General features: G+C 39.4%; 1 protein-coding gene across 3 annotated transcripts in view; it reads left to right on the plus strand.

The window, feature by feature from the left end:
• Window positions 1–791: 791 nt before the first annotated feature.
• Window positions 792–24,461, plus strand: part of LOC117478424 (ras/Rap GTPase-activating protein SynGAP-like) — a 36,523-nt gene continuing 12,853 nt past the window's right edge. For 2 of the 3 annotated variants that reach the window (XM_034125470.1, XM_034125472.1), the window contains exons 1-15: window positions 792–1,055; window positions 4,275–4,378; window positions 11,919–12,007; window positions 12,277–12,398; window positions 14,654–14,807; window positions 15,259–15,357; window positions 15,440–15,700; window positions 16,027–16,362; window positions 16,481–16,625; window positions 17,200–17,344; window positions 18,076–18,312; window positions 19,539–19,740; window positions 20,443–20,633; window positions 21,615–21,819; window positions 22,667–23,245. In XM_034125470.1, the coding sequence (XP_033981361.1) occupies window positions 4,279–4,378; window positions 11,919–12,007; window positions 12,277–12,398; window positions 14,654–14,807; window positions 15,259–15,357; window positions 15,440–15,700; window positions 16,027–16,362; window positions 16,481–16,625; window positions 17,200–17,344; window positions 18,076–18,312; window positions 19,539–19,740; window positions 20,443–20,633; window positions 21,615–21,819; window positions 22,667–23,245 (2,865 nt within the window). In that variant the 5' untranslated portion in view covers window positions 792–1,055; window positions 4,275–4,278. The remainder of the gene's footprint in view (window positions 1,056–4,274; window positions 4,379–11,918; window positions 12,008–12,276; window positions 12,399–14,653; window positions 14,808–15,258; window positions 15,358–15,439; window positions 15,701–16,026; window positions 16,363–16,480; window positions 16,626–17,199; window positions 17,345–18,075; window positions 18,313–19,538; window positions 19,741–20,442; window positions 20,634–21,614; window positions 21,820–22,666; window positions 23,246–24,461) is intronic. The other variant, XM_034125471.1, reaches the window with a different exon arrangement.

Genomic DNA, 24,461 nt, shown 5'->3' on the forward strand with positions numbered 1-24,461 from the left:
GGGACGTCGTTATGCCACGCAGGGTAAACCTCAGCCGTTTTCCAAGATTAAATCACCCGAGCTAGAAGCAAGGAGCACGTTAAAAAAGGTGCATGAATCAGATAATGCTGCAAATTATCAGGACTTCGCCTGTAAATACCTCTGGGATGTTTATTTTTGTGTTTTTGCGTTTTAGTGCGCGCAGTGTGCAGTAGGTTTGTGTGCTGCTCGGAGTTGGCACAGCCCACAGGCATCACCTATAATAATTATTCTCATTTTTATATCGGCGTGATCTTATGTGCAGCGTGCATTAGTAACCATGCAGAACCCGTGTCGTGTCTTTACCCTCGGTGGAGTGTTTGAAATGTAAATATAAGTGAGACATTTTGAACTAATTGGCTCTGTGGATGGTTTGGCCAAAACGCGTTAGTAGGACCTGGTATCATTCCGACAGAATACAGCGACGCAGGGGGTATTTGAAGTCACATGTGCCCAGAACAAACATTTAAGATGACAAAAACCGTCCCCAGAAGAGATTCTCTTTATTACCGAGGAAGCTGCATTGGGATCACATCTCAGTTCCTGGATTGCACTAGAGTTGGAGGACAGGGAGCCGAGGAAGAGAGGGAGGAGAAGCAGAGGAGAGCTGCCGAGCTGCACACCAGAGCTGATGGGCAAGCTTTGGCTTCAGTGATGGACTGAGCTGAAGGTGACGGGACCCCCAGTGACAGCCGGCTTCACCCCCCCCCCCCCCCCTCCTCCCCCCTAAGAGTCTTCACACTTCACACAAGGCATGTATGGACACACTGCAGCATAGGTGAGAACAGCAGGAGCTGCCCACACATCGAATTGTCCTAATGATTGAAATACAACCATCTCTCACAGAGGACTACACCGGCCTTGTATTTGGAAACTCAGGTCTGCATAAACTGATTCTACCTTTGTCCCAAAAAGCAAGTACACCTGCAACCTCAGCCCCTTCCCAAGTGCCCTGAAAGCCCGCCGGATTGTGTCTGCAACCTCAGATGCAACCTAAGCTATCAAGATTTCTTCTCCAGGAAGTCCTGTGATACTGGGTAAGTGTTGTGCACCTTTGGGCAGAAAGTAAAGTAACATGCAGACCAAATGTTTGTGACAGCTGGCTTATGAAGGCTCAGTAATCGAGGTGTAGAAGCTGAGTATCATAATGCAAAGGCAGCTGGGTCTATACCAGCTGATAATACAGAGGTGTTGGGTTCAGGGTCATGGTGAGAATGTTTTTTAAGGTGAAGCGTTGAAGGCCAAATGACCTCCAATGACACAGTGATGAGTGAAATGATCATGACTTTATGATATCAGTGACAATTACCCCTAAAGATTAATAACATTATTATAAACCTGAAATGAAAAATAAGCATGAAACGATACAACTAAAACATGTTAACAGCACTATTTCATGCTAAATTATGAAAATAGAGAAAAATAACATCAGCCTTAAGCTTTAAAACCTGTGATCATTAATAATAATAATAATAATAACTTGAATTTATATAGCGCCTTTCATAACCTCAAGGTCGCTTTACAAAGAAACATACAAGGACAAGACATCAAACATAAACATTAAAATTGTGTTAACAATTAACACACATTGTAGGTGTGTGACAGTGTAGCCAGACTGCTTCTGTCTCTACCCTTACCTCACACTCACTTGTGTCATACAGGGTAAATAATCAAGTGTACACAGTATCTCAAGTTTAATACTGCCGTACATTTCTACCAATATATCAATACAACCCTTGAGGGACATGAGCACATAGGTAAAAATAATTAGATTTGCCTCATAACTTTACATACACCTGGTGCCTTTGAAACATGTCTTTCAAGTTTTTTCAAGGCACAGTTTGTTTTAGACCCTATTTGGAGCCCTCCCCCACTTGCATTTGCTGATGGATGTTTGGTAAGACAATTTATGGAGTTTTCACGTAGGAGCTTCTGATTATTCATCATTATCTTTGTAGAATATGAAGTCTTAATTATCACATGCAATATTAGCATAGAACATCAAATGCTTTTCAGCGCTACTCATGGTATATTTCAGTCAAATAATGTGAGAGCAGTATTCAGGGTTATCAAAGCACATATTTGTTAAGTTAATTCAAACACAACTGTAAAATGAAAACACTTCACTTGTCTGCAATTTGCAGAGGCACTTACATTAACATAATATGTGATATGCGACAATTACATTTTTTATATGTAAAAATGGAAGGATAAGCTGTACACATTATGATACTATAACCTATCATATGTAAATGCAAAAATAATGTATACCCATAATAATGATAATATTTTCTGGTGAAATCACTGCTAATATATACAATAAGAAAATATGTAAACATTTAATAGTAAGTTGCATTCCGTGTCTAATTGGCACAAATATGCTCTACGTCACTGCCCAAAGATGCATTTTGGATACATAATATCATTCCACAAAGTCAGCATGTGACCCCTCTCTTCCTGGGGTGAAATCAGCATTCAAACCTGATTGATTGGCCGATTACATTTAGATTTCATTGATCCCTGTAGTTTGTAAATGATCCATCTCTGCACATGTAAGAGCTGGGATGTGCAAGTTAGATGTTAATGGCTGGGACCAATGCTTTAAAGCCTTGACCATTGCCATGGTAATCGATGCCAGGCAATTTTTTCTTTATTTTAGCTTTCTGAAATTAGTAGACGATATTTGCCAAAAAGAGTCCCACTTTCCCTGGACAATGCACTGAGGTCTGATGTTTGGCACTGTAATTTTAGCACATATATGAGTGGAGGCCCCTATTTTTACAGTCTATTACATTTCAGTGCGGGCTCTTGAATACAGCTATAATGCAGTAGTGGAGAGAGAGAGAGGCTCAGTTAATGAAATGTCTGAGGCTGCACACTTGATAGAACGAGATAAGTCCGGCTCTGACTCATTGCCCCTCACAGGATTTCCCCGTCCTCCTCCATACGAAATGCCTATAATATATGAACTATCTCATACATCTCCCAAAGGAATTATTTTCTTAGTTTAGCTGAAATAGCGAGGCGGGAGTCTAGAACGTCTTTTAATCTATCCTTGTGGAGGATATAGACTCCTTGCATCTCTGCCATAGTTGTCAGCTGAGAGCCTGACAGCCAGCAAAGAGCTGAATCTACTCCAACACCAAGTTTCTGTCATAATTCTGCTGCTCTTCAGCCATCTTCAAGGCAACGCATGGAGGGGGCTTTCTCTTGCTGCCAAGGACAGAAAGGCTTTGTCAGTCTGTTTGTGAGAATGTTCTCTAAAAGAAAGTAGGTACTCCTGTCAGCGAGCTCCTGTCCTGCAATCTTCTCTAATTGTTTCTTTTTGCCTTAGGCCATGAATTTATTTGCCATACTTGTTTTTTCGAGCAAACCAACAGAGAGAAAACACAAGGTATTTTTACCCCTCTGGTAATTCTCCTCCATCCCGAACCTCTGTTCTCTCTTCACACAGTCTGACAACGTACTGCATCGTAATAAAACAGACCTCTCCTCATACTCACCTTCTTTTAATGTCTTGAGGTCTTCCAAATGTCCTTTGACGGGTAACATATTTATTGGTGAACTGATGACTGTTTTTTAAAATTATTTTAATCGGAGACCAATGATGAAAGATGGATTTCTAAGTAGGAATGCTCATTAATTAATCATAGTAACAGCTTGTGGTTAAGCAGCATGACATTTAGCCATAAAGGGCAGCTAAGATAAGTTAAACGCTGCTTGTAATACAAGTTTATCATTTAATGTAGCTTGCAGTTTTTCTATGGGGAGTGAAATTAAAAGAATGGTTAAAACATTTTTTTTTCTCAAGATATAGACAAGCTTGTGAGTGTTTTAACATTCTCTGCAGTAGTCCCAGGTTGTCCCTCCCATGTATTATCATTGCATTTTTTTTCACAGTGCTTTAGTTTTTATGTAAGGCAAATCCTTGCTGATGTTTGAGAAAAGCCACAGGGCCTTTTAACAATACTTACTGCCTTTTTGAACGTTTTTTTTCGAGAATCCCCAATGTCTCAAAAAGTCCACCTGCTACTTCAAAAATGGCTGGAAGTTACATTTCTCCTTGTTTGATTTAATCCAAGTTTTATTCTTCCTTGTTTCTTCTTTGGTCATATTTGTCTATAATAATGCTTTCCTTTCCTTTTATTTACATGCATAACAAATTGTATTTTCCTTGTGTTTATTGTTTTAAGTGACTATGGGTCTATGAATCTTAAAAAAACTAAAGGACCAACTTGTGTGTGTGTGCGATATAGCTGCATGGACACATCCTCAAAATCGTGGCTGCCGCATCAGAGTCAGTTTGGGTTGGTTGGTCAAGCGGAGGTTGGCTGTGGCGGACCTGGAGTTTTAACCCCAAGTGAGTCAGTCTCTCTGCTGTCAACTGTACCTAACTCTAACGGTCTGTCGTGGTCCAGTGAGCTTTTTTCTCTGTTATGTATGTTTATAAATGTTCCCCAACCCTCTGTCTTCTCTGACATCTATTGACACCACTGTTGCAGTTGTTACATGTAAGGTTTACCATGCACTGCGACATCTTCCTTTGCCATTGCTTCTAGTCCTTTTCAGCCTTATGAAGCTTTACAAAAGTACCTCTATATATTGAAGATTATTTACCGCTCAACCCTTCTCTCAGCCTCTGAGCCCTGCTTTGTCACACTCCCAGAGTTTTATTTTGACGTCCTCTAGGTTTGATAGCGCCATTTGCCTTTTACTCGGGCTTTGATACTCTCCGAGTCTCCCTCCTCTCTGCGCTCGCTTTACTTCCCCAGATGAAAGCAGCCATTTCTGCTCCCTACAGGGACAGGAAGAGAAATCATTGTCTGTTAGTTAGCACAGCGTGTAAAGCTGTTGTTTAATTTCACACTTTAAGACTTACGCAGGAATGTTTTTGAAGTGTTGGGAAGAAACAAACAAGATACAGTGCATATTTGATAGGGAATACATAGTTAACAATGACCTCTTTTGAAAATGACAAGATAATTCAGAAATATCTCAGTACAGTCGGTGTTAAGAGGCTCACATTGCTGCTTGATTTCGTTTGCACAATTTGCAGCTGTTTAATTCGGCTCTGCTCATTAACAAACACAGTAATAATGCTTCTGAATACAGTGGTAAAAATGAAGGTAGTTTGATGGAGAGCCGTGCACAAGCTGCAAACATGTTCCTATGGTAACTAGGCCACACTACCCTTGGCTAGCTCACACACACACTCACACTCACACACAGGCAGGCAGAGGGACGAGCAGGAGAGAGACGGTAACACACGTGATGGAGAGCAACTTCAGATTTTTTATTCTGGTTATTGTTCTTATGCCTTCCCGCAACTTGAAGGGTATTTACATTTTAAAATGTCTGCCTCTTGGCCTTGAGAAAGTGTGGTTACATCGCAGGACGTTGAAAACGTTTTCTTTTCTGTTCCTCCAAAATTACCAAGCCGATCTCAGGTTCTTCCCGTGGCTCCCTCACACCCACACTGCCCTGCTTCTTCAACTCCTCCACCCACCGCTGCTTCCAAATCCTGCAACTCTACCTCTTCTGTGCATTTTACATTTACCAGATTACGGTGCTGTTTCTAAACATAGCACCAGAGTGGCTCTGAGTCACGAGTGTCACTTGTCCCTTTTTGTGGCTTAACTTTTCTCTGCATTAAACCCAGACAGCCTTTTTTAAACATCCTTAAATGGAAGAATTATCAACATTTTAGTGCTATTATAGTTTAAATAATTGTAGGGATTGGATAACTTTATCCAACAATAGCCCCTGATGTTTATTCACCTCACATTTAGGCCTATTGCAGGACAGTAGTTCAAACCATCAAGCCGATGGTTCTCTAAGGCCAGCAGTGTACCTGTCTGTGTGCACAGCATCTGCAATGTCTTTTTATGTTTTTGTGAACCACCGCTCACATTTAAATGGTGTCAAACCTCCCGGGGCGATGCTGCTGGCTTGTCAAAGAGCCATAAGGTTGATGCAGCGATGTTCAACGTCTGTCAGTCAAGCAGGCTGATGGTTTGGACAGCTCGCTGTTGGTGAATGGCTCCTGCACACACTATGCTGCACTGTCTGTGGGTCTTAAACAGCTGTGGAGAAATGATGATGGCAGCTACACTACCTTTCAATTACCTAACAATTGTGCTGAGTTACTTTCCACCACTCCTTTTGACCCAGTGCACTTAGCATAATTAGCATATATTTTCTTAAATTTGCACTTGTAGGGTTTACATTTAATTTAAAGAGTTAATTCACCCAATTTAAAAACATTCAGAAATGTGCTGCTTGTGCTATATTTATACACATTCTTTATGTTCTACAGTTCGACTTAAGACCGTGTTTTTAGCTTGATTGTAGCACATGATTTGATTGAAATGCAACATGCCATGATCTCAAATATGATAAACTTGCATTCATTCGACAACATTCTCCCTTCTTTTGATGGCAGAATTTGCTGTACTGTAACTACTGTGCATGATCACGGCAGCGGTAAATTAAGACATAGATAGGATACCTGGACATAACGACTTACTCTGTGTTATGGACATATTTGAGCTGTTGGAAAAATAGCAAATACAGAGACATAATTACCATATGGTTGTTGTTGACAACAGTATTTACTACTCGGAATATGGCAATTAAGGAGGCATCCGTATGACATGAATGCGACATCTGCCCTGGCAGGCCTGTGTGTGTGTGTGTGTGTGTGTGTGAGTCACCAGAGGCTCCAGACCAGACATAATGAGATCCTGTGTGTGTGATCTGTAACAGGAAACACTGTCACCCCGAGACAAAGTGACCGACTGCACCATCAATGCTGTGGACAGTCTCTTAATTTTCTCAGAAGGGTCATCTCCCACCCTCAATGAATAAATCATAAAGAGGCGTCCCACAGGTGATGTAAAAACAAAACACCTGTCGTAGATCACAATGGCTCATTTAGTAGCATAAACAATGCAGAGTCTCCTCTCAGGAGAAATGCAAATGATGGTGAGTGAAGCTTATATTTCTCAGTTTAAATGTGTTTTTTTATTTCATCAAGGCTGCAGAGTGGCATCAGTAAAAGCCTCCATATTGGCATAATTTGTCATCATTATCACAGTAATGCTTTCATGTCCAAACCAAGCCATGATTTTACAAGCATTTATATTCAGCTGCAGTAAGAAAAGTCACTTTACTTAACAAACAACTTAACACCATAACATTTTCAGTCTATGCTTTCCCAGGAGTATTCTCTGGTTGGTCTATGGCTAGGCTTTTCTCTGTTTCAGATATGGTTGTGTCCTCAAAATGCAAACACTTGAGGAGACAGAGTTTACCCCCCAAAATAACTTGTGGGGCCTATTAACAAAATTGAAAGATTGGTTTTCTTGATTATTCCCAAGGTCTTGTAGTACAAACTTGACACATTTCAATTGATATGATACAACCATGTTGCAGTGGCCTCCCTTTGTGCCATAAAGCGTTGCCAGGGGGAACCGAATCTCCCATCTATGCTAAAAAAAAAAAAAAAGATTATATTAGATGGGCTTTTTCAGTGTGAATATGTTTTAATATAAAACCAACTTAGAATCTTTGTGAATTTGGGACAAGCTGGTTGTCATGTGTTAGCATGTGGAGTTAGCCTTTAGCCCAAAAACCACATGTCTTTCCTATTGACAGGCTAGCAGAGCTGCTAACTGTGGACTCTTGTTTACCGCTTAGTAAGTTGGTGGCAGCTGGTTTACACTGAAGCAATGTAACTGATACCAGAAACAATTAATTGTTAAATGAACATTATTAATAATGTATTAAACATGAATTAATAAATGTTGATTGGTGTTGTCATAGCTTATGAACAATTTGACAATAATAATAATAATAAAGCTTTATTTATATAGCACTTTTCATACAACACATGCAGCTCAAAGTGCTTTACAAAATGACACATCACAAGTTAAAACAATAAGAAATTCCCCTCAGATTATTTGTTAAGAACTTTAAAAGGTACATGCAGCAAAATATAACATTTTACCATGTTAATAGACACAAGGAGGTAAAATGTATGATACTAAAAATAAAATAAAATAGACAACCGAGTCGATGCAACAATATAAAATAAAAAACCCCATAAAACAAAGTGAACATATAGGTACAACAGAAATAAAAGAAAAAAGATTAAGACCTATAAAATAAGTAAAACAATATAAAGGCAGGTAAATAATAAAGACTAAAAGAGCATTTAAAGTGCGGGGTTGCTAATAAAAAGCTAATCTAAAAAGACATGTCTTTAGCTGTCGTTCAAAAAAACAATAACGGCAGTATTGCTGGGGATATTGATCTCGCACATTGCATTTGTTGCATCTCTAATTGTAGTTTCCGTTGTGATTTTTTCCAATCATTTGAATGGAAAGTTAGTGTTTTCATTGAGTACACGATGAATACAATATCTGCTTTAAGATAGAAAACAAATGGATAAAGAATGAAACTCTTTGGATTTTAGTTCGGGATGCGTGTTCACTTATCTTGTCACTTTGTATCCGATACTTCATCTGTTATATGTCTATAGCAAAATAAAATCAATCCTGGGTAAAAAGGTTAGGATTTTATTTATTATATTGAAAAGATAAATTCTCAAAATGTGTATTAATAGAGAGATATATACCAAAGGTTGAGTATGTTTCTCCAACACCCACTCAGTCTTCCTCTTTCCGGCTTTCGCTCCCTCTGTATCACAGTTAGCTAGAGGCTGTTGCCACCCACACACTTCGTCCTGACAGCAATTTACATTCATAATAGCCCATGTGAACACATCCATGTGTTTATAATATGTCACGTTTACTTAGAGAACCACATTGGCAATTGGCTGCTTTTGTGGCAATGGTGTTAAACATTTCCAATATGCTAAAATATTCCCCAACATGTCTGTCATTCAATGAGAAATGTCAGGATTCAGCCCCTGCAGGAGAAGCTAAATAAACTCAAATCTTCTTCAGCTGAGGCAGATAGGTCTGATCAGTTCACTCGCTGCAGGAACACAGTGTTGTGAAGGTTGATACTTCGTGTCTTTCATCGTCTTTATTGTGCAGTTTTGTGCCAATATTTTTTACAGTTCAAGTAGAAGCTCTTGGAGTTGTTTCCATGGATACCAAACAATTAGCTTGGATTCAGAATAGATCCTGGAGAGTCGCCTATTTAGAGGCTTTGGGAGCGAGAAATCATTGGATGACAGTGTCTTTATCTTCTGTTGCAAAGGGGGGGGGGGGGGGGGGGGAAGTAAACCCAAAACAGCTCCTTTAGCTAAATGGGGTATGTATATACTATAAACTGCTCAAACTAATCGATCACAGAACAAATAGAGTAGAATGAATATGAAAATGAAACATAATCACGTTCTCAGCATTAAGAGACCAACCTGTAGATGAATCTGAACTGTTATGCCACACTTTCAAAGAAACACATGTATAGAGAGTGGTTTTGATTACACAACCAGCTTAGATAAATGCATTAATACAGTAACCAGGGTTAAAAAGAAAGTCGTCTTAAGCTTCAGGGGGCTTGACACACCGGGGGGGGGGGGGGGGGGGCGTTTGTGTGTGAATAAATTGCACTTCAATATATGTTTTCAAATTGTTGTCTTTAGAGTACTTTCACATAGAATGACAATATTATACATTTAAAAATAAGTTTCATTTCTCTGAGCCAACGTTCCGCAAATAATGTTTTACGTTGTGGATGTAATGTAACATCATGGAGGCTCTGCTGTCCCATCAAGCCTTAGGAAGAGCACCGAGCTTTAGAGCCAATTTGACATTGAAGCTACAATTTTACGGTCCATTACTTGATATCATTGGGCCCATAAACACTTTGTCCATAGACTTACATTGGGAAAGAGACCTCTGCAGATCAATGGAACACTTTTTAAGCGTCACATCCTCTGCAAAATGACTTGTTTCACTATCAGATATGACTTTTTGCCCAATAGGCAATAGGCAATGACTAGAAAAAAAAAAAAGCAAGTTCAAATTATTTTATCTCCATTCAGGTCACCGGACAACTGAACCAAAATGAATTCAACACGGCCGGGAAATGCTCTAGTGCACTTGCTTTATGGGCCTTAATGGAATTCACTGAGTTCACTGGGTAACACTTGCATAATATTTATATTCACCTCTCGCACATACTTGAAACATTTTCTGGGTAAGAACCATGTTTTATCCCAATATGCAAATACTGAAGTAGGTTTACTAAGTGTGCCTGAATGTAGCGAGGAAGCTAACTAGCTATGTATAAAGATGACTACCCCCTTTTTATTCCACCTCTAAACTCTGATTGCACATTTGTTTCCTCTAACAGCTACCGACGGGTACAATAGCAGACCTATTTGAATTGCTGAACAAATTGCACATGTGGGCGGCGATTCACAGGTCTGTAACCAGGCTAGGAAACAAGACAGTTTTTCAAGAGGGAGGAATTTTAATCAAAATGTCCCATAAACAAATCTTGCATTTATGTAGTTGCTTATATACTGTAGAGAGATAAGGATTTAGGAATCCTGAGGATGCTCCGGCTGAATTTGCTAGGCCAACGACACAGGAAAGAAAGCCTCAGATCTGATTCCCTAGATTACTGTCTATACTTTTATCGATCCTTCATCATAATCCAGTTTGCACAAGCCCTAACTTAGACGAGGACCATAAAGTTCAGTATGACTCATTGTTAGTTCTTCCCACCATATATAATTTATATGAATATGTAAATTCAGCATTCAGCTTCCATGTCTTGTTATCAAGTGACTGCAAATCAATGCAGCCTGTTATCACATCACTGGAATAGGACACACCTCATTCTTTTTTCAGTTTATATAAATATTTAATTGAAAATTCAGCACTCTTTTTTTGAAAGGTCGAATTTTCCTCAATAGCTTTCATGCCATGTGACCTAGTTACTCTAAATCAATGCAGCATACTGTACTGTACTATACTGGAAAAGTAGCACACACCTGTTTTCTTTTTTATATTTTAACTATTTACTTGGAATGTTATTTATATATACTTTTCACAGGTTTTCGACTGGCCTTGGAAACATAATTTTTTCTCATGGAAAGGTCGATGAATAACGTCTGACAGTCACAATGTTGTTCTTTGTTGTTTGGAGGCTGTAGCTGTCTGTGCTTGTTGCTGAGCTTTACTAACACCTCTTATGCTGCACTGCTGATGTGCTGAAAGCTTATTTGTGATTATGATGTGTTTGTCATGTTTTCTTAAATGCTGTGTGTGTGTGTGTGTGTGTGTTGTGTGTGTGTGTGTGTGTGTGTGTGTGTGTGTGTGTGTGTGTGTGTGTGTGTGTGTGTGTGTGTGTGTGTGTGTGTGTGTGTGTGTGTGTGTGTGTGTGTGTGTGTGTGTGTGTGTGTGTGTGTGTGTGTGTGTGTGTGTGTGTGTGTGTGTGTGTGTGTGTGTGTGTGTGTGTGTGTGTGTGTGTGTGTGTGTGTGTGTGTGTGTGTGTGTGTGAACAAATAATGCTTAAAAAACTAAGAATACAACAACTGCAGTTATTATACCAAGATTCATCATTATATGACGTTAAGTTGTTGAAATGCAATATTGTACTAATGTGTTTCATTCCCTTTGTGATTCATTTAAAAAGACATTTTGTGTAATTTTATTATCACATCATGACACTTCTTTAATATTGTTCCTGGCCTCATGCTGTTTTAAACAAAGAGTCTCAGTGTACTTTGTAAGCCTTTACTGTTTCATTTAAAGTGGAGGTCAAATTATTCTTTTAGCTTATTATTGTTCATTGTATTTATTTTTCACCAAATCTGGTTACAATACTTACTACAAATCAATGCAATTAGGCTTTGAGGTTGTCTACAATGTCTTTATATGCATTTATTGATTCCTTTTTTCTTTCTTTGCCAATAGACCAATCTCGCAGGGCAAGTTTTGCCTCTGTAAGACAGTCGAGCATGGAGACGCCTCCCAATGCCACCCCGCAGCCCTTCAGACAGCCGGTGAGTATTTAAATGTTGGTCACACTCTCCTGATGCATATGTACGCTTTCCGCTAGAAAACATATGCAACTTGGCCTTTTGGCCCAATCTGATATTACAAGGGAACAATGCCAATGTGATTTTAAAAGAAGAGTTAGCACGTTCATATATGGTTTTCATACGTTGAATTATAACTTAAATGGATGATGTTTTTTAATCCAGTTTATTCTGTCCGTTTCTTTTACTATTTACTTATTATTATTATGTATTTTCCCGTGTTGAAACTTCAGAGTTTTCTGAATCGGAGGCTGAAGGGCTCCATCAAGAGGGCCAAAAGTCAACCCAAACTGGACCGGACCAGCAGCTTCAGACAAATGATTTTGCCCCGGTTTCGAAGTGCGGACCAAGAGAGGTGTGTAGCATTTACTGTATAAAGGGTCATATATTTAAAAGTAAAACCAACCGTTTCTTAACCTCACTGTCACATGGGGTTTGGCCATTTTCACAACATCGTTTTTACTTATCATAGCAGGAAAAGTACAGGTGTACCTGCTGTATATACTATCTTTAATGATGAAGAGTTCCCTGTTTATATGGCCAACAGGGCTGATCAAATTAAACAGGGCCATTGTTAATGTTTTAGTTACCTGCGCTTCTTCAAATGTCGAAATACCTCCTGTAAAAAATAGTCTAATGCTACTCCGTTGTGATGATCCCCTAACTTTTCATCAATCGTTATATACCATTTCAAGCCCTTTAGTGGATTGAATGGTTACAAAAATGGTGTCATCATCATCAAGCCACTCGGCACATATATGATATAGAAGTTTTAACATATAACAGATTTACCTAGGGTTGAAACCTTGTCGATTTCTATTCATTTGTGGTTTGTGTGGCTGCTCCTCTTCTTATCAGTGCACAAAAGAGAAAACTATATAAAACTGTCATGAATTGAATTTGGTAAAACATCTTATATTCAGTTGTTGTTGTTGTTGTTAGAATAACATTAATCCTACATTGCTCATATCAATGGTATTTCTGTTTTATCTTCAGGATTCATAGCTTGCAGAGACAGCTTTTTTTTCTTGTTTTTGTTTTCTGACGTGAGGTCACATCCCAGGAGGTTCAGGCTTGCAAAGTGACCAAAATGTTCTGCAGTTCTCACACAATCCTGTCACGACGCACATATGGGAAATGTAAAGATGTAGAGAGGCAGAACGTAACGCTGACAGCACAATTTCCTCCAGCAACGTGGGATGCATAGTAGACATTTTCAGGAATGGTGCTCAGAGAAGAGGAATGTGTCATGTAGCGCAGGATATCAAAAATATATTTTTAGAAAAATGAAGCCAACGCAGAAGCCCAGCTCACATTTTTTAATTTATAACATTATTAGGACTGTGTCCAGGGGAGGCAGCTCTGGATGTGGTGGTGGTAGCAATATGGTTTTGGAGTTAAAGGGACTTTGTGCCTCAGTAACCCTCTAACCACAGCCGTGGACTCGCTCCCACCGCTGCCTCAGACAGCTGCCTTCACAGCCTGCTTTGAGTTCTGCCCACACACGCTTAATTCACTCAGTACTGCTGCTAAGTTGACTTTGCTATAAACCCTCGGAGTCCAACTTCACACTCGGCTTTCCAACCCAGCTGCTCTACCTCTGCTGCCAAATTGGTTTAGCGGAGCCGTACAGCACTGCTCCTCAAACCAGACTATCGAATGCACCTCTGACCAACATTAAATCTGGCCTTAAATTAGTGCTTTTCATTTTCTGCATAATTAGCAGGTGTTTCTTCCAAGCCGCTGCTTTCTCTTTCTCTCTCATGTTCAAAGCCTGTGTTAATAACGCAGCATGCTTGCGCCGGCTTCCTGTTGCAGATATGCTCCACATTTGATGGTCATATTTGCCCGTGATGAAATAGACTTTTACCCTCTTCTGCTGTGCCCCACACTGCTTCAGGCCTTCAGGTAAAAGGCTCAAGTTTCTAGGTTATTATCTGATACCAGCGTAATGACATGAGGGATATCACTCTCTTAACCAACTCTAAAAGAAAATGTTTTTCCTCCATTCCTTTTTTTCAATTTGCCCTCTGTCCTTGCTTTGCCAAAGAGACAGATTTGGCTCACTTTTTTATTTCCTTTTCCACCACCTCTTAATTTTCCTGATAGAGCTGCCCCCTTTAAAGGAGGTTACCCAATGATCAGGTCTCATCCTTTGAGCCCTTTTATGTCCACACTACATTATTTCTGCAGATTAGCCCCACTGAACAGCTTACCTTTATCCCCATTTACACAGTGGGCAATACCAACATCACCACATTGACTGTTTTTTAATTCATGTGCAGTTGAAATGACAAAAATGCCAGACAACTAACTGTAACACTGTAGACTAATTTCCCAATGGGCAGCATGACTCACATGAGGCGAGTCAACAGACCAAACTGCAAACAAAAGAACTGGAAATCTGGTATTCTTAGCTTTCCTATAAAACTCATTATGAAAGGATCATATCTCAAAGATCATACTGAAATTGCAGCTGTGAGGATTTCCGGGTGCCTTATTTTTTGTTTTATGAAATCCTTTCTGTATTGTTAATCTAAATACCATAACATATAATAAAAAATGGTTATGGTATAATAAAGAACCATATCTGAATCCTTCTCTCACCAGGACACGCTTGATGCAGAGCTTCAAAGAATCCCACTCCCATGAATCCCTACTTTCTCCTAGCAGTGCTGCGGAGGCTTTGGACCTCGTTTTGGACGAAGATGCCATAATCAAACCTGTCCACTCGAGCATTTTAGGACAAGAGTACTGCTTTGAGGTGTGTTGTGTAACCATTTCTACTCTCCCTGGCTTTATCTGCCTCTAATGGACCCATCTTTTCTTGACTAATTGTAGTTTTCTACAGCCAACCAACCAATAAGACACTTTAAAGCCAGTTCTCAGCTCTCTCTGAATTTAATATATTGTTAAAAGGGATTTGTTCTAAGAGGTTTCTTAGATTAGTCTTAATTTTCTTTCATACAAAGAATTTCTCTGGTTTCAGCTTATTAAAGGTGAGAATTTACAGTTTCTCCCTGTTTGTGCGTCTGAAAATGAACTATCTTACTATTATGGAAAAGACAAGGAATTTGAAGAAGTTACAAGTCAATACACTTCTGATCGAATGGAAAAAACTGTCAACAAATAGTGGAAATAGTTGTTAGCAGCAGCTATTAATAGAATAATAATAATATAATAATGTAGGCACTAAATCTTTTTTTTGTCTGCAGGTAACCACCAATTCAGGGACAAAATGTTTCGCCTGCCGTTCAGCTTCAGAGAGAGACAAGTGGATTGAAAATCTGCAGCGAGCTGTCAAACCGAACAAGGTAGATTCTGTATTTCATCACCAAATCCAGGTTGTAACATTGTGAACAGATGTAAATAAGGGCTGCTATAATGCAGTAACAGGACTCCTTGTTTCAATTCCAGGACAACAGCAGAAGGGTGGATAATGTGCTCAAGTTGTGGATCATTGAAGCTCGAGACCTCCCGGCTAAGAAGCGCTACTATTGTGAGCTGTGTCTGGATGACATGCTGTACGCACGCACCACCAGCAAACCCCGGACCGACACCGTCTTCTGGGGCGAGCATTTTGAGTTCAACAATTTGCCTACCATTCGTAGCCTTCGTTTTCACCTCTACAAGGAAACTGACAAAAAGAGACGCAAGGTAATGTCTTCTCTAGCCTATTAACAACAGAAAATAACTGGGTACTCTTTATTTAAATAGTCCACATACATATGTTTTGTTATTTGTAACATTCAGCATCGTATTAGGTGAGATTCAGCATTCAAATGATTTTGCTCTGGCTGTGGATGTTTAACAGATTATTCATATCATCTGTGTCTATATGCATGACATTTAACATATAATCACTACTACTTTATACACTGTATTTAAAGTACACAAACTGGTAGTTAGTTAAGTGTGACCAAAAACATTTCATATTGCCACAAAACATTACAATTTATTTGTGTTTTCCTTGGCTAATCTAGGAGAAAAGCACATATCTCGGCCTTGTCAGCATCCCCATCTCCAGCATCACGGGCCGGCAGTTTGTGGAGCAGTGGTACCCGGTCATACAGTCCAGTGTCTTGGCCAAAAGCGGCGGTGTCGGGAGTACCAAAGTGATCAACGCCTCAATACGTGTCAAATCTCGCTACCAGACAATGAACATCCTCCCGATGGAGCTGTACAAGGAGTTTGCCGAGTACATCACCAACAACTACCGAACACTGTGTGCCGTCCTGGAGCCACTGCTGAGCGTGAAGAGCAAAGAGGAGGTGGCCTTCGCTCTGGTGCACATCCTGCAAAGCACAGGAAAGACAAAGGTGGGCGAATATTACTTGATTGCTGATTTTTTGCCCCTATAAATTGTCGCTGTTATGATCTGTAGGTTCCTTGCACTGGCTTGAGTTTGAACTAAATTTGAATGTCACCTCTTCTCAGGAGTTCCTGTCTGACATGGCCATGTGTGAGGTGGATCGATTCATGGACAGAGAGCACTTGATTTTTCGAGAGAACACGCTAGCTACGAAGGCTGTGGAAGAGTACCTCAAACTGATAGGTCACAGATACCTCAAAGATGCTATAGGTGAGTCAGCTGTTGATTAAAAAAAGTGCACATCAGTGTGTATTCAATCTAATGAAAGGAGTAGATGAAGCTTAAAGTGTGATTTACTACGCACCTTTGGGTCAGCTTCTGTCATTTAGCACAATGTGATATTGTTATATGTTGAGATTGTTTCTTTCTACATTGGTGATTCATTTGTGACATTTTTTAAATTACTTGTATTTATTGTGGTGACAGAATCAAGAAATACTAGTCTAAATGTCATATCAACAAATAAGAAATAGGCTTTAATACCATTTCTAGCACGATATAAAATGAAAATGTCTTATTTTTTTCTCTCATAAAATGAAAGAAAAATAGCTTTTTAGGACTTTTATTGATGCACACAATCCAGTAGACTGTATCTGATTCAAAACAAGACATCACTTTTAAGGTATTACAAATATATGTGACGTTTATATTTTATGTTAAAGTTTAAAAAACCAAAAAACAAATTGGTACATGGACATTATTTTCTTCAAGCAGTTTCGAGCTAAACTTTTTGTATGTTTTGTATTTTGGTAAACATTAAGAATGTTTGATCTACAACCTACAGGTGACTTTATTCGAGCCTTATACGAGTCTGAGGAGAACTGTGAGGTGGATCCCATGCGCGTCCCGCCCTCAGTCCTCGCTGACCATCAAGCCAACCTTCGAATGTGCAGTGAGCTTCTACTCTGCAAGATCATCAACTCGCTTTGGTAATTTATTTTTATATTTAAACCTCAGATAACAGTATAAGTGTTTCTGTGTTGATTGGCTGAAAAAGCTGTGTGGCGTCCATTTTAGTCCACCTCAAAAGAAAATCTAAAGTATTGCATATCCCAGTTCCCACATCTCCTGAAGGCAGCACGATTGAAAAAAGGTCTCAAACTTATTTTAAATTTTTTGGAATCGAGTATTTATTCACGACAAATACAAAGTAAAACTCTTTATTCAAAAATATTTTCCCCTTTTTTGGTTATTTAAAACAAAACAGAGAAATAAACCAAAACGCCCCAGCCAACACAAATTCTCTGAAAAAATAAAAGATTCTTAGCGACAAATAAACAGCCTTTTATTTATAGTTTGGTTACCTTGACATTTTTTCAGGGAATAAGATTAATCTCTCAGCTTCACTTTTAGTCTTGCATTTACAATTTTAGTTTTTGACATTTTCAAAAGATTTGGTCTTTATTTGTCTCCATAGTAACAGCTTTCATCATGAAACATCTGATGTTAAAACAGAAATAACTATATTTTACTATGGTTTCATACTATTTAGATTTGTTTTTCCTTGTGACATTATATTATCAATAAATCCAGACAGTTACAAATTAAATCATCCTACATCCATATCCACTGGTGCTGGGTACGGTCGAGTAAGTAGGCTTGCTCTTGCCCTTGCCCTTCTCCTTGACAATGGGCTAATGAAACCATCTTCTTGTTTCAGCATATTTCCCCGAGAGCTGAAGGAAGTTTTTGCCTCGTGGAGAGCCAGATGTGCCGAGCGTGGCAGAGAGGATTTGGCAGACAGCCTCATCAGCTCCTCCCTGTTTCTTCGCTTCATGTGCCCAGCCATCATGTCCCCCTCCCTGTTCAACCTGATGCAGGAGTACCCCGCTGAGCGCACGTCTCGCACACTCACGCTCATAGCCAAGGTGATGCAGAACCTGGCCAGCTTCAGCAAGTGAGTCCCCGTCAATGCCTGTCCTTTAACACCAACATACATTTGATGGGTGGGATGGTGGGATGCCTGTCACAGAGTAACATCCCAGAAATAGAGGCTTGCGGTTTTGACTGCGAGGGTATAAACTGTTACTCACCCACAGTGAGCTCCAAGGCTTTTAGCTGTGTCACATTGGTCTCTACAGTCACCGTGTGCTTCGTACTGACATTTCTCTGAATACTTAAAGGTCACCTATTATGCAAAATCCACTCGTTCATGTCTTTTGTACATAAATATGTGTCCCCTCTGTGTAAAGAGATTCTGAAAGTTTCAGGAAAAAAGATTGGCTCACTTTTTGTATCCATTTACAAAATTCGCTCCATTTATATAAAAACCTGTCTGAAAATCAGCTGATCAGATTTTGGCAACTTTATGATGTCATAACGATTTTTTGGCTTGTGTAACCATTAGCCAATAACCAACCAAGGTAACCCCCCCCCCCCCCCCCCCCCCACCTTATCACCTGAATCTCCTCCTAGAGCACCATTGTGTTTTTTTTTAACCAAATATCTCTCAGAGGGGCGTGGGGAGTGGCTCCTTATTTTCATCTAAAGTAACAGACCCAGAATCAGCTCTTTTGGAACAGGGCTGAAACAGAGGGGATTATGGGATGCTACAATGCATGATCTGTTTGGTATTTCGAGCAAAACACTTCAGAGACATGTTCTGTATATATCTGAGACCTATAATATATTGATGAAAAACAGTATAATAGGGGACCTTTAAATCTGCACTTACTGTATAATTATGACATCAAAATGTTGGTGGAGATTTTATACAAGCAACATTTTTGGAACATTGCATACAAATGAACAGATAGACTATCTACAACAAATGCTCCAATGATGTAAGATACAACAGATTAAATATGTACATGGCATGAAATGTAAATAATTTTTCATGCAAAATTGCTAATTTAAACCTTTAAAATATGAAGAATTCCTGCTTTTCTTTCTTTGAAACCATATTACCCTGAATATCTTTGGGTTTTGGATAACACAAGACATTTAAAGACATTACAAAATGATTAATGTAGAAAACAATGGAACAGTAATCCGATGGTTGCAGAAAAATATACAACACAAAATATGAGATTTTATACATCCTTCCACTTCTATGGCTCACTGTAGAATATGTTTCCATCTTATTACCTGCCTTCATGTGTCCTGTCCTTTTTGTCTCTGCAGATTTGGACCCAAGGAGGAATACATGTATTTCATGAATGAGTTCCTGGAGATGGAGTGGGGCTCCATGCAGCAGTTTCTCTACGAGATTTCAAACATGGAGGCTGGAGGGAACGCTGGAGGGTTTGAGGGCTACATTGACCTCGGCAGAGAATTGTCCATGCTCCACAGCTTACTGTGGGAAGTCATGGGACAGCTTAGCAAGGTAGGTGCAATAACACACTGGAACATTACAATTAAACATTTAATATGATTTCTTTCTCTGACTTAAGATTGTAGAAAGAGTAGAAGCTGGAAAATGAGTTTCTGCAGTTCTCTATCTATCATGCACAGGATGAATATTATTTGAACTCCATTAAAAGTGAGCTGGAATTACTGCTTTAATATTTAATATATTGCTTGCACTGTTAATTTATCAAAACTGCACGGTAAATGAAAGTTTAAATATATTAGGCTCGGCACTAAATTGTCTTAAAATGTTTTGCTTTTTGAAATGGCTGTGCTCTGTGTTTCATGAAAGACATTCTGTGTTTTATAAATGACATTGAATTGTATCAGTGACTCACAGTGTATGTGAGTCCCTGGGTCACGGACAAGCACTTGAGCTTGGAATATTTTCTACATGGCTTCAAAAAAGTGAAATAATCTCTCTCCTGATACAATTTAGACACCTCAAATAGGGATATCTGCTGATTTTAAAGCTCTCCATATCCTAAATACTTTTAAAACATGTGTTCGCAGGACAATAAATAAAACTAGAGTAGGTCATCATGTTTACCTTTTCCTGCTCAGAGTTGAACAGCTAACACAATAAAATCCTGGGTGCAGGAAAGGTTGGGTATACTTCTCTTATACAGCATATAAGCATTTGGATGTCCTTGATTTCTGAAACCATTTCCTGCTGTAGGATGCTATTCTGAAACTCGGACCCCTGCCGCGGCTGCTGAATGACATCAGCGTCGCCCTGAGGAACCCGCAACTCCACATGCCTGCAAATCAGCAGCCGGACCGACCGAAGGACAGACTCTTCTCGCGGCCATCGTTCAACCGTCTCATGTCCTCTGACTTCCAAAGCCTTATGATGCGTGACTTAAACAGGTATCCTCCCATGATTTCCTTTGTTATGTATTTCTATTGTTATTACTTCTGCTCGTGAAATGGGATTTGCATGTCCTCAAAGAGTACCGAGCCAAGATCCTGAGCAGAGGATTGATCCCTGCTTTTCAAGACAATGTGCATGGTCATAATTTCAAATGTGCACCACACTAGAAAGAAATAACAATTTCTAATGGGTGTAATTAACTGTAACACACAAAAGAAAGGCCAAGAACGTACAGTACAGTACATGACCATTTAGTTGCTCAAAACATTCATATTTTTGAAGGGGCTAATGCAAAAGCACCTCTTAAGGCTTTTTAAGTCATTAATCAATCAGTAATTGCCAGCACCATCTGTTCCCAGACTCTCTTACCCAAACCTCTTTCTTCGGCACTTTGCAATTGTCACGAGACAGTTGCTCTAATTACAGAAAGACTGTTTGAATAAGAACTCTTTAAGTAAGAGCAAAAGAGCCATTCATTTAGAGCACTTTTGAAATGATATTTATGCCAAGCAGTAGGAACACAATCTGCAGCAGTAAACATGGAAATGAACGAGAGAGACTCAAATCAGCTGAATTCACACGTTTCAGAACATTATGCAACAGTTTCATGATACATCTTGCGAGGTTGTTGCAATCCAATAAAATAGACCTGTGCATAAATTCAAATTGACAGAACTCTTTTGTGTCTCATTATGAGGTGAGAAAAGCAAGTTTTTCATGTGAAATGCTGCGTTATTCTTTAGAAAAACATTCTTAGATATCATCTTTGATTATTCACTCACAATTTGCAACGTCTTGCAAGCAATGATGAAGGGCTGAAATGAGATATTGCCTCATATTAAGGGGTCACGAGCAAAAAGGTGGTTGGGAACATCTATCCTCTGCTAACACTTGTATTTCTCTACAGTCCATAGTTAAACATTAAATGGTGTAATAATAAACCCATCAGTTTGTAATGACTTTCTGTGTGTGTGCAGTTCAATAGACATTTCCCGCCTGCCCTCCCCTACGACGGGAGTCTCAGCTGTGGAGTCCCTCTCATCTAATCTGAACATGAGACGCCATGCAGAGCGAGACCTCCGCTCGTCGAGGGAAGTGTTCTACGTGACCCGCCCGCCGCTGGCCCGATCCAGCCCCGCCTACTGCACCAGCAGCTCGGATATCACTGAACCGGACCCAAAGGTGCGTAGTATAGAGTACAGTAGTTCTGTGAGATGATTAATGTCTTATTTCTTGTTTCTTAACCCTTCTCTGCAAGTGTCAGCCATACATTTCCCATATAATACTATAATAAGAATGCTAGCATATTAGCATTATAAAATAATCTAACATAATGTGACTGATTTGACTTTAGTATCACACTATCATTGACTCACGGTGAGCACTTGATTGCTCTCTTTGTTTCTGATTGACTTGGAAAATCGAATATGGGTGAACTATCATTTAACTCGAGATCATAATAACAGGTTTTTGGTGATGTGTTATTTAATCATCAGAGCCATTGTGAAGTCTTGTATTCGATTTGATAAAATAGATCCTAATTTTCCTAATTAATGACATAAATGCATCAAAAGGACATTAGGTGATTGTCGCCTCACAAATGAATTAGTCATTAATAAACTATTATGAAAGTTCACGTGAAATCATATAGCATTTTTTAACAAGACACGATATAAATGTTAAAAAAATTGAAAATAGTTACATGTTTTTATTTAAGAAAAGAAGCTTAAATTGAAAACAACAAAGAACAGAATGTATACCGTAAAACAACAAGTAGAGACTGTAAAGCGTCTTTGAGTTCATGAAAAGCGCTACATAAATATAAACTATTATTTTTATTAGGGTTTCTATATAACTGCCTATACGTGCTTTCTAAAGGCATCAATATAACTATGTATGACATCCAAATGTTTCAAATTAAATTTAAAACCACAATACCAAATTGACTGCACATAACTGTACTGTGTTTTTATTTACAACAAAATCTGTCGAAAATCCAGCTACAAAAACGTTGTATTGTTTCTCTCAGATCCATAGTGTAAATAAAAGCGTGTCCATGATGGACCTCCAGGACTCCCGTATGAACAGCATTTCCAACCTCAACTCTGTGGGAGACATGCTCACCTCCTCTCAAGCCTCCATCGCCGGCCTGGGCCACAGCTTCGGGAACCTCTGTGGTCCCCTCCGGATGGGGGGGCACCTGCCGGCGGGCTCTGCGGGCTCCGCTCTGAGGCTGAGCCAGATGGGCCACATAGGGGGGCCCACCGAGTCCATCTCCCAACAGCAGCAGCAGGCAGCAGCGGCCATGCACTTCCCCCTGTCTTTCCAGAACCCGCTATTCCATCTGGCCGCCCAGAGCCCCCCGGGTCAGCCTCAGCCTCACCCCCCTCCCCTCCTCCTCGCCCCAGAGCCCGAGAACGGTCACCACGACTATGCACCGGCTTTTGGCAACAGTGCTTTCTCCCGCAGCGAGGACTTGTCCGCCCTGCGGTCACAGAGCAGTCTGGTGCAGCCCAGCATCGTCCACTCACACAGCTACAGCGATGATTTCACCCGGCAGAATCAGAGCAACGACTACGCCTGGCACCAGCTGTCACTGCAGGTGCAGGTAGGAAACTCTCACTTATCTCCACACTTCAAATATCACAGAAAGACAGTCTGTAACGATATGTCAGTTCTACTTGTTTTTAAATATCTATGATGTACTATAATTATAAAAAGTATTAATAATGATTACGATAGTATTTGCAGCTATCAATATGTCTGCTGCTATTCAATGTTGATCAATGATTGAGACAAGACTGTCTGCCCATAGTGTCAGTAACATTTACAAATGTACAAAAGAAACTACAATATGATTTGACATTTAAATGAAAAACAACCTTTTTCTTTTAGTAAAAACCAGTTAAGATAAAGATGCTGAAGATGACAATGTGTATACATATTTTCACTTTGCATAGATATTTGAATTTGATTAATATTTCATTTGATATCATATCTAGCTTTACCCTTTTATCCATACTGGTGATTCCCATAAAGAAACCTTGACTGGTAATATGTATAGATGCGACACATCTCTCCTGTAGGAATCTATAATGTAAGGTTTTGTTGAAAGCTGTGTAATGTTACACCTTCCATAGATCCTCCTTTTAAAGGCAAACAGAAAAATGAAAGAGCCCTCATAGATTGTAAACCAAACTCTGTGACAACGGAAAGTCTTTCTGCTTAATACTGAACAAAACACCACTACATCAGGAAAGACATTGGTATCCATGTTCACACTGAGCTTTGGTTGAATAATACCCAGTATGGTTTTGTGGTTTAAACAGAGCGCCACTAGGGGGAGAACTTTCTGTTTGTCCATGAACTCACTTCGCTCTCTTCTTTCTGTTGTTCACTTGAATCTGTTGCATGGATCTCAAACTGCCTCTATGTATGTTTAAAATAATTCAGATCTTATTGTTAATCTTTTGAATGTGTTTTGTTTATTTTTTTATACTGGCTGGTACCCTTGTTCTTGGTTGATTGGCTGTCAGACATCTTATAGTTTACACTAACTTAATATTACAGCATTGTGTAACAAAAGCTGTTGTTCAAGACAAAACAGGTAGCCATTTAAAACTTTGTGTAGAAATAAGGTAAAACAAAATTGCACTACTGGAATTCTCCTTATTTGTAATGATATTTTAACACTAAATGGTTGTGAAGTAAAACACAAAACGTTTTGGACTTCCTTTACTATACGTTAGTAGATCTTCTGGCTCATGTCCCTCATTTGAGCTACTATTTTCTTAATTTAAGCATTTCTTAATTTCAATACAAAC

Source organism: Trematomus bernacchii, unplaced genomic scaffold, assembly GCF_902827165.1.
Source record: "Trematomus bernacchii unplaced genomic scaffold, fTreBer1.1, whole genome shotgun sequence".
In the NCBI taxonomy this organism is placed as follows: domain Eukaryota; kingdom Metazoa; phylum Chordata; class Actinopteri; order Perciformes; family Nototheniidae; genus Trematomus; species Trematomus bernacchii.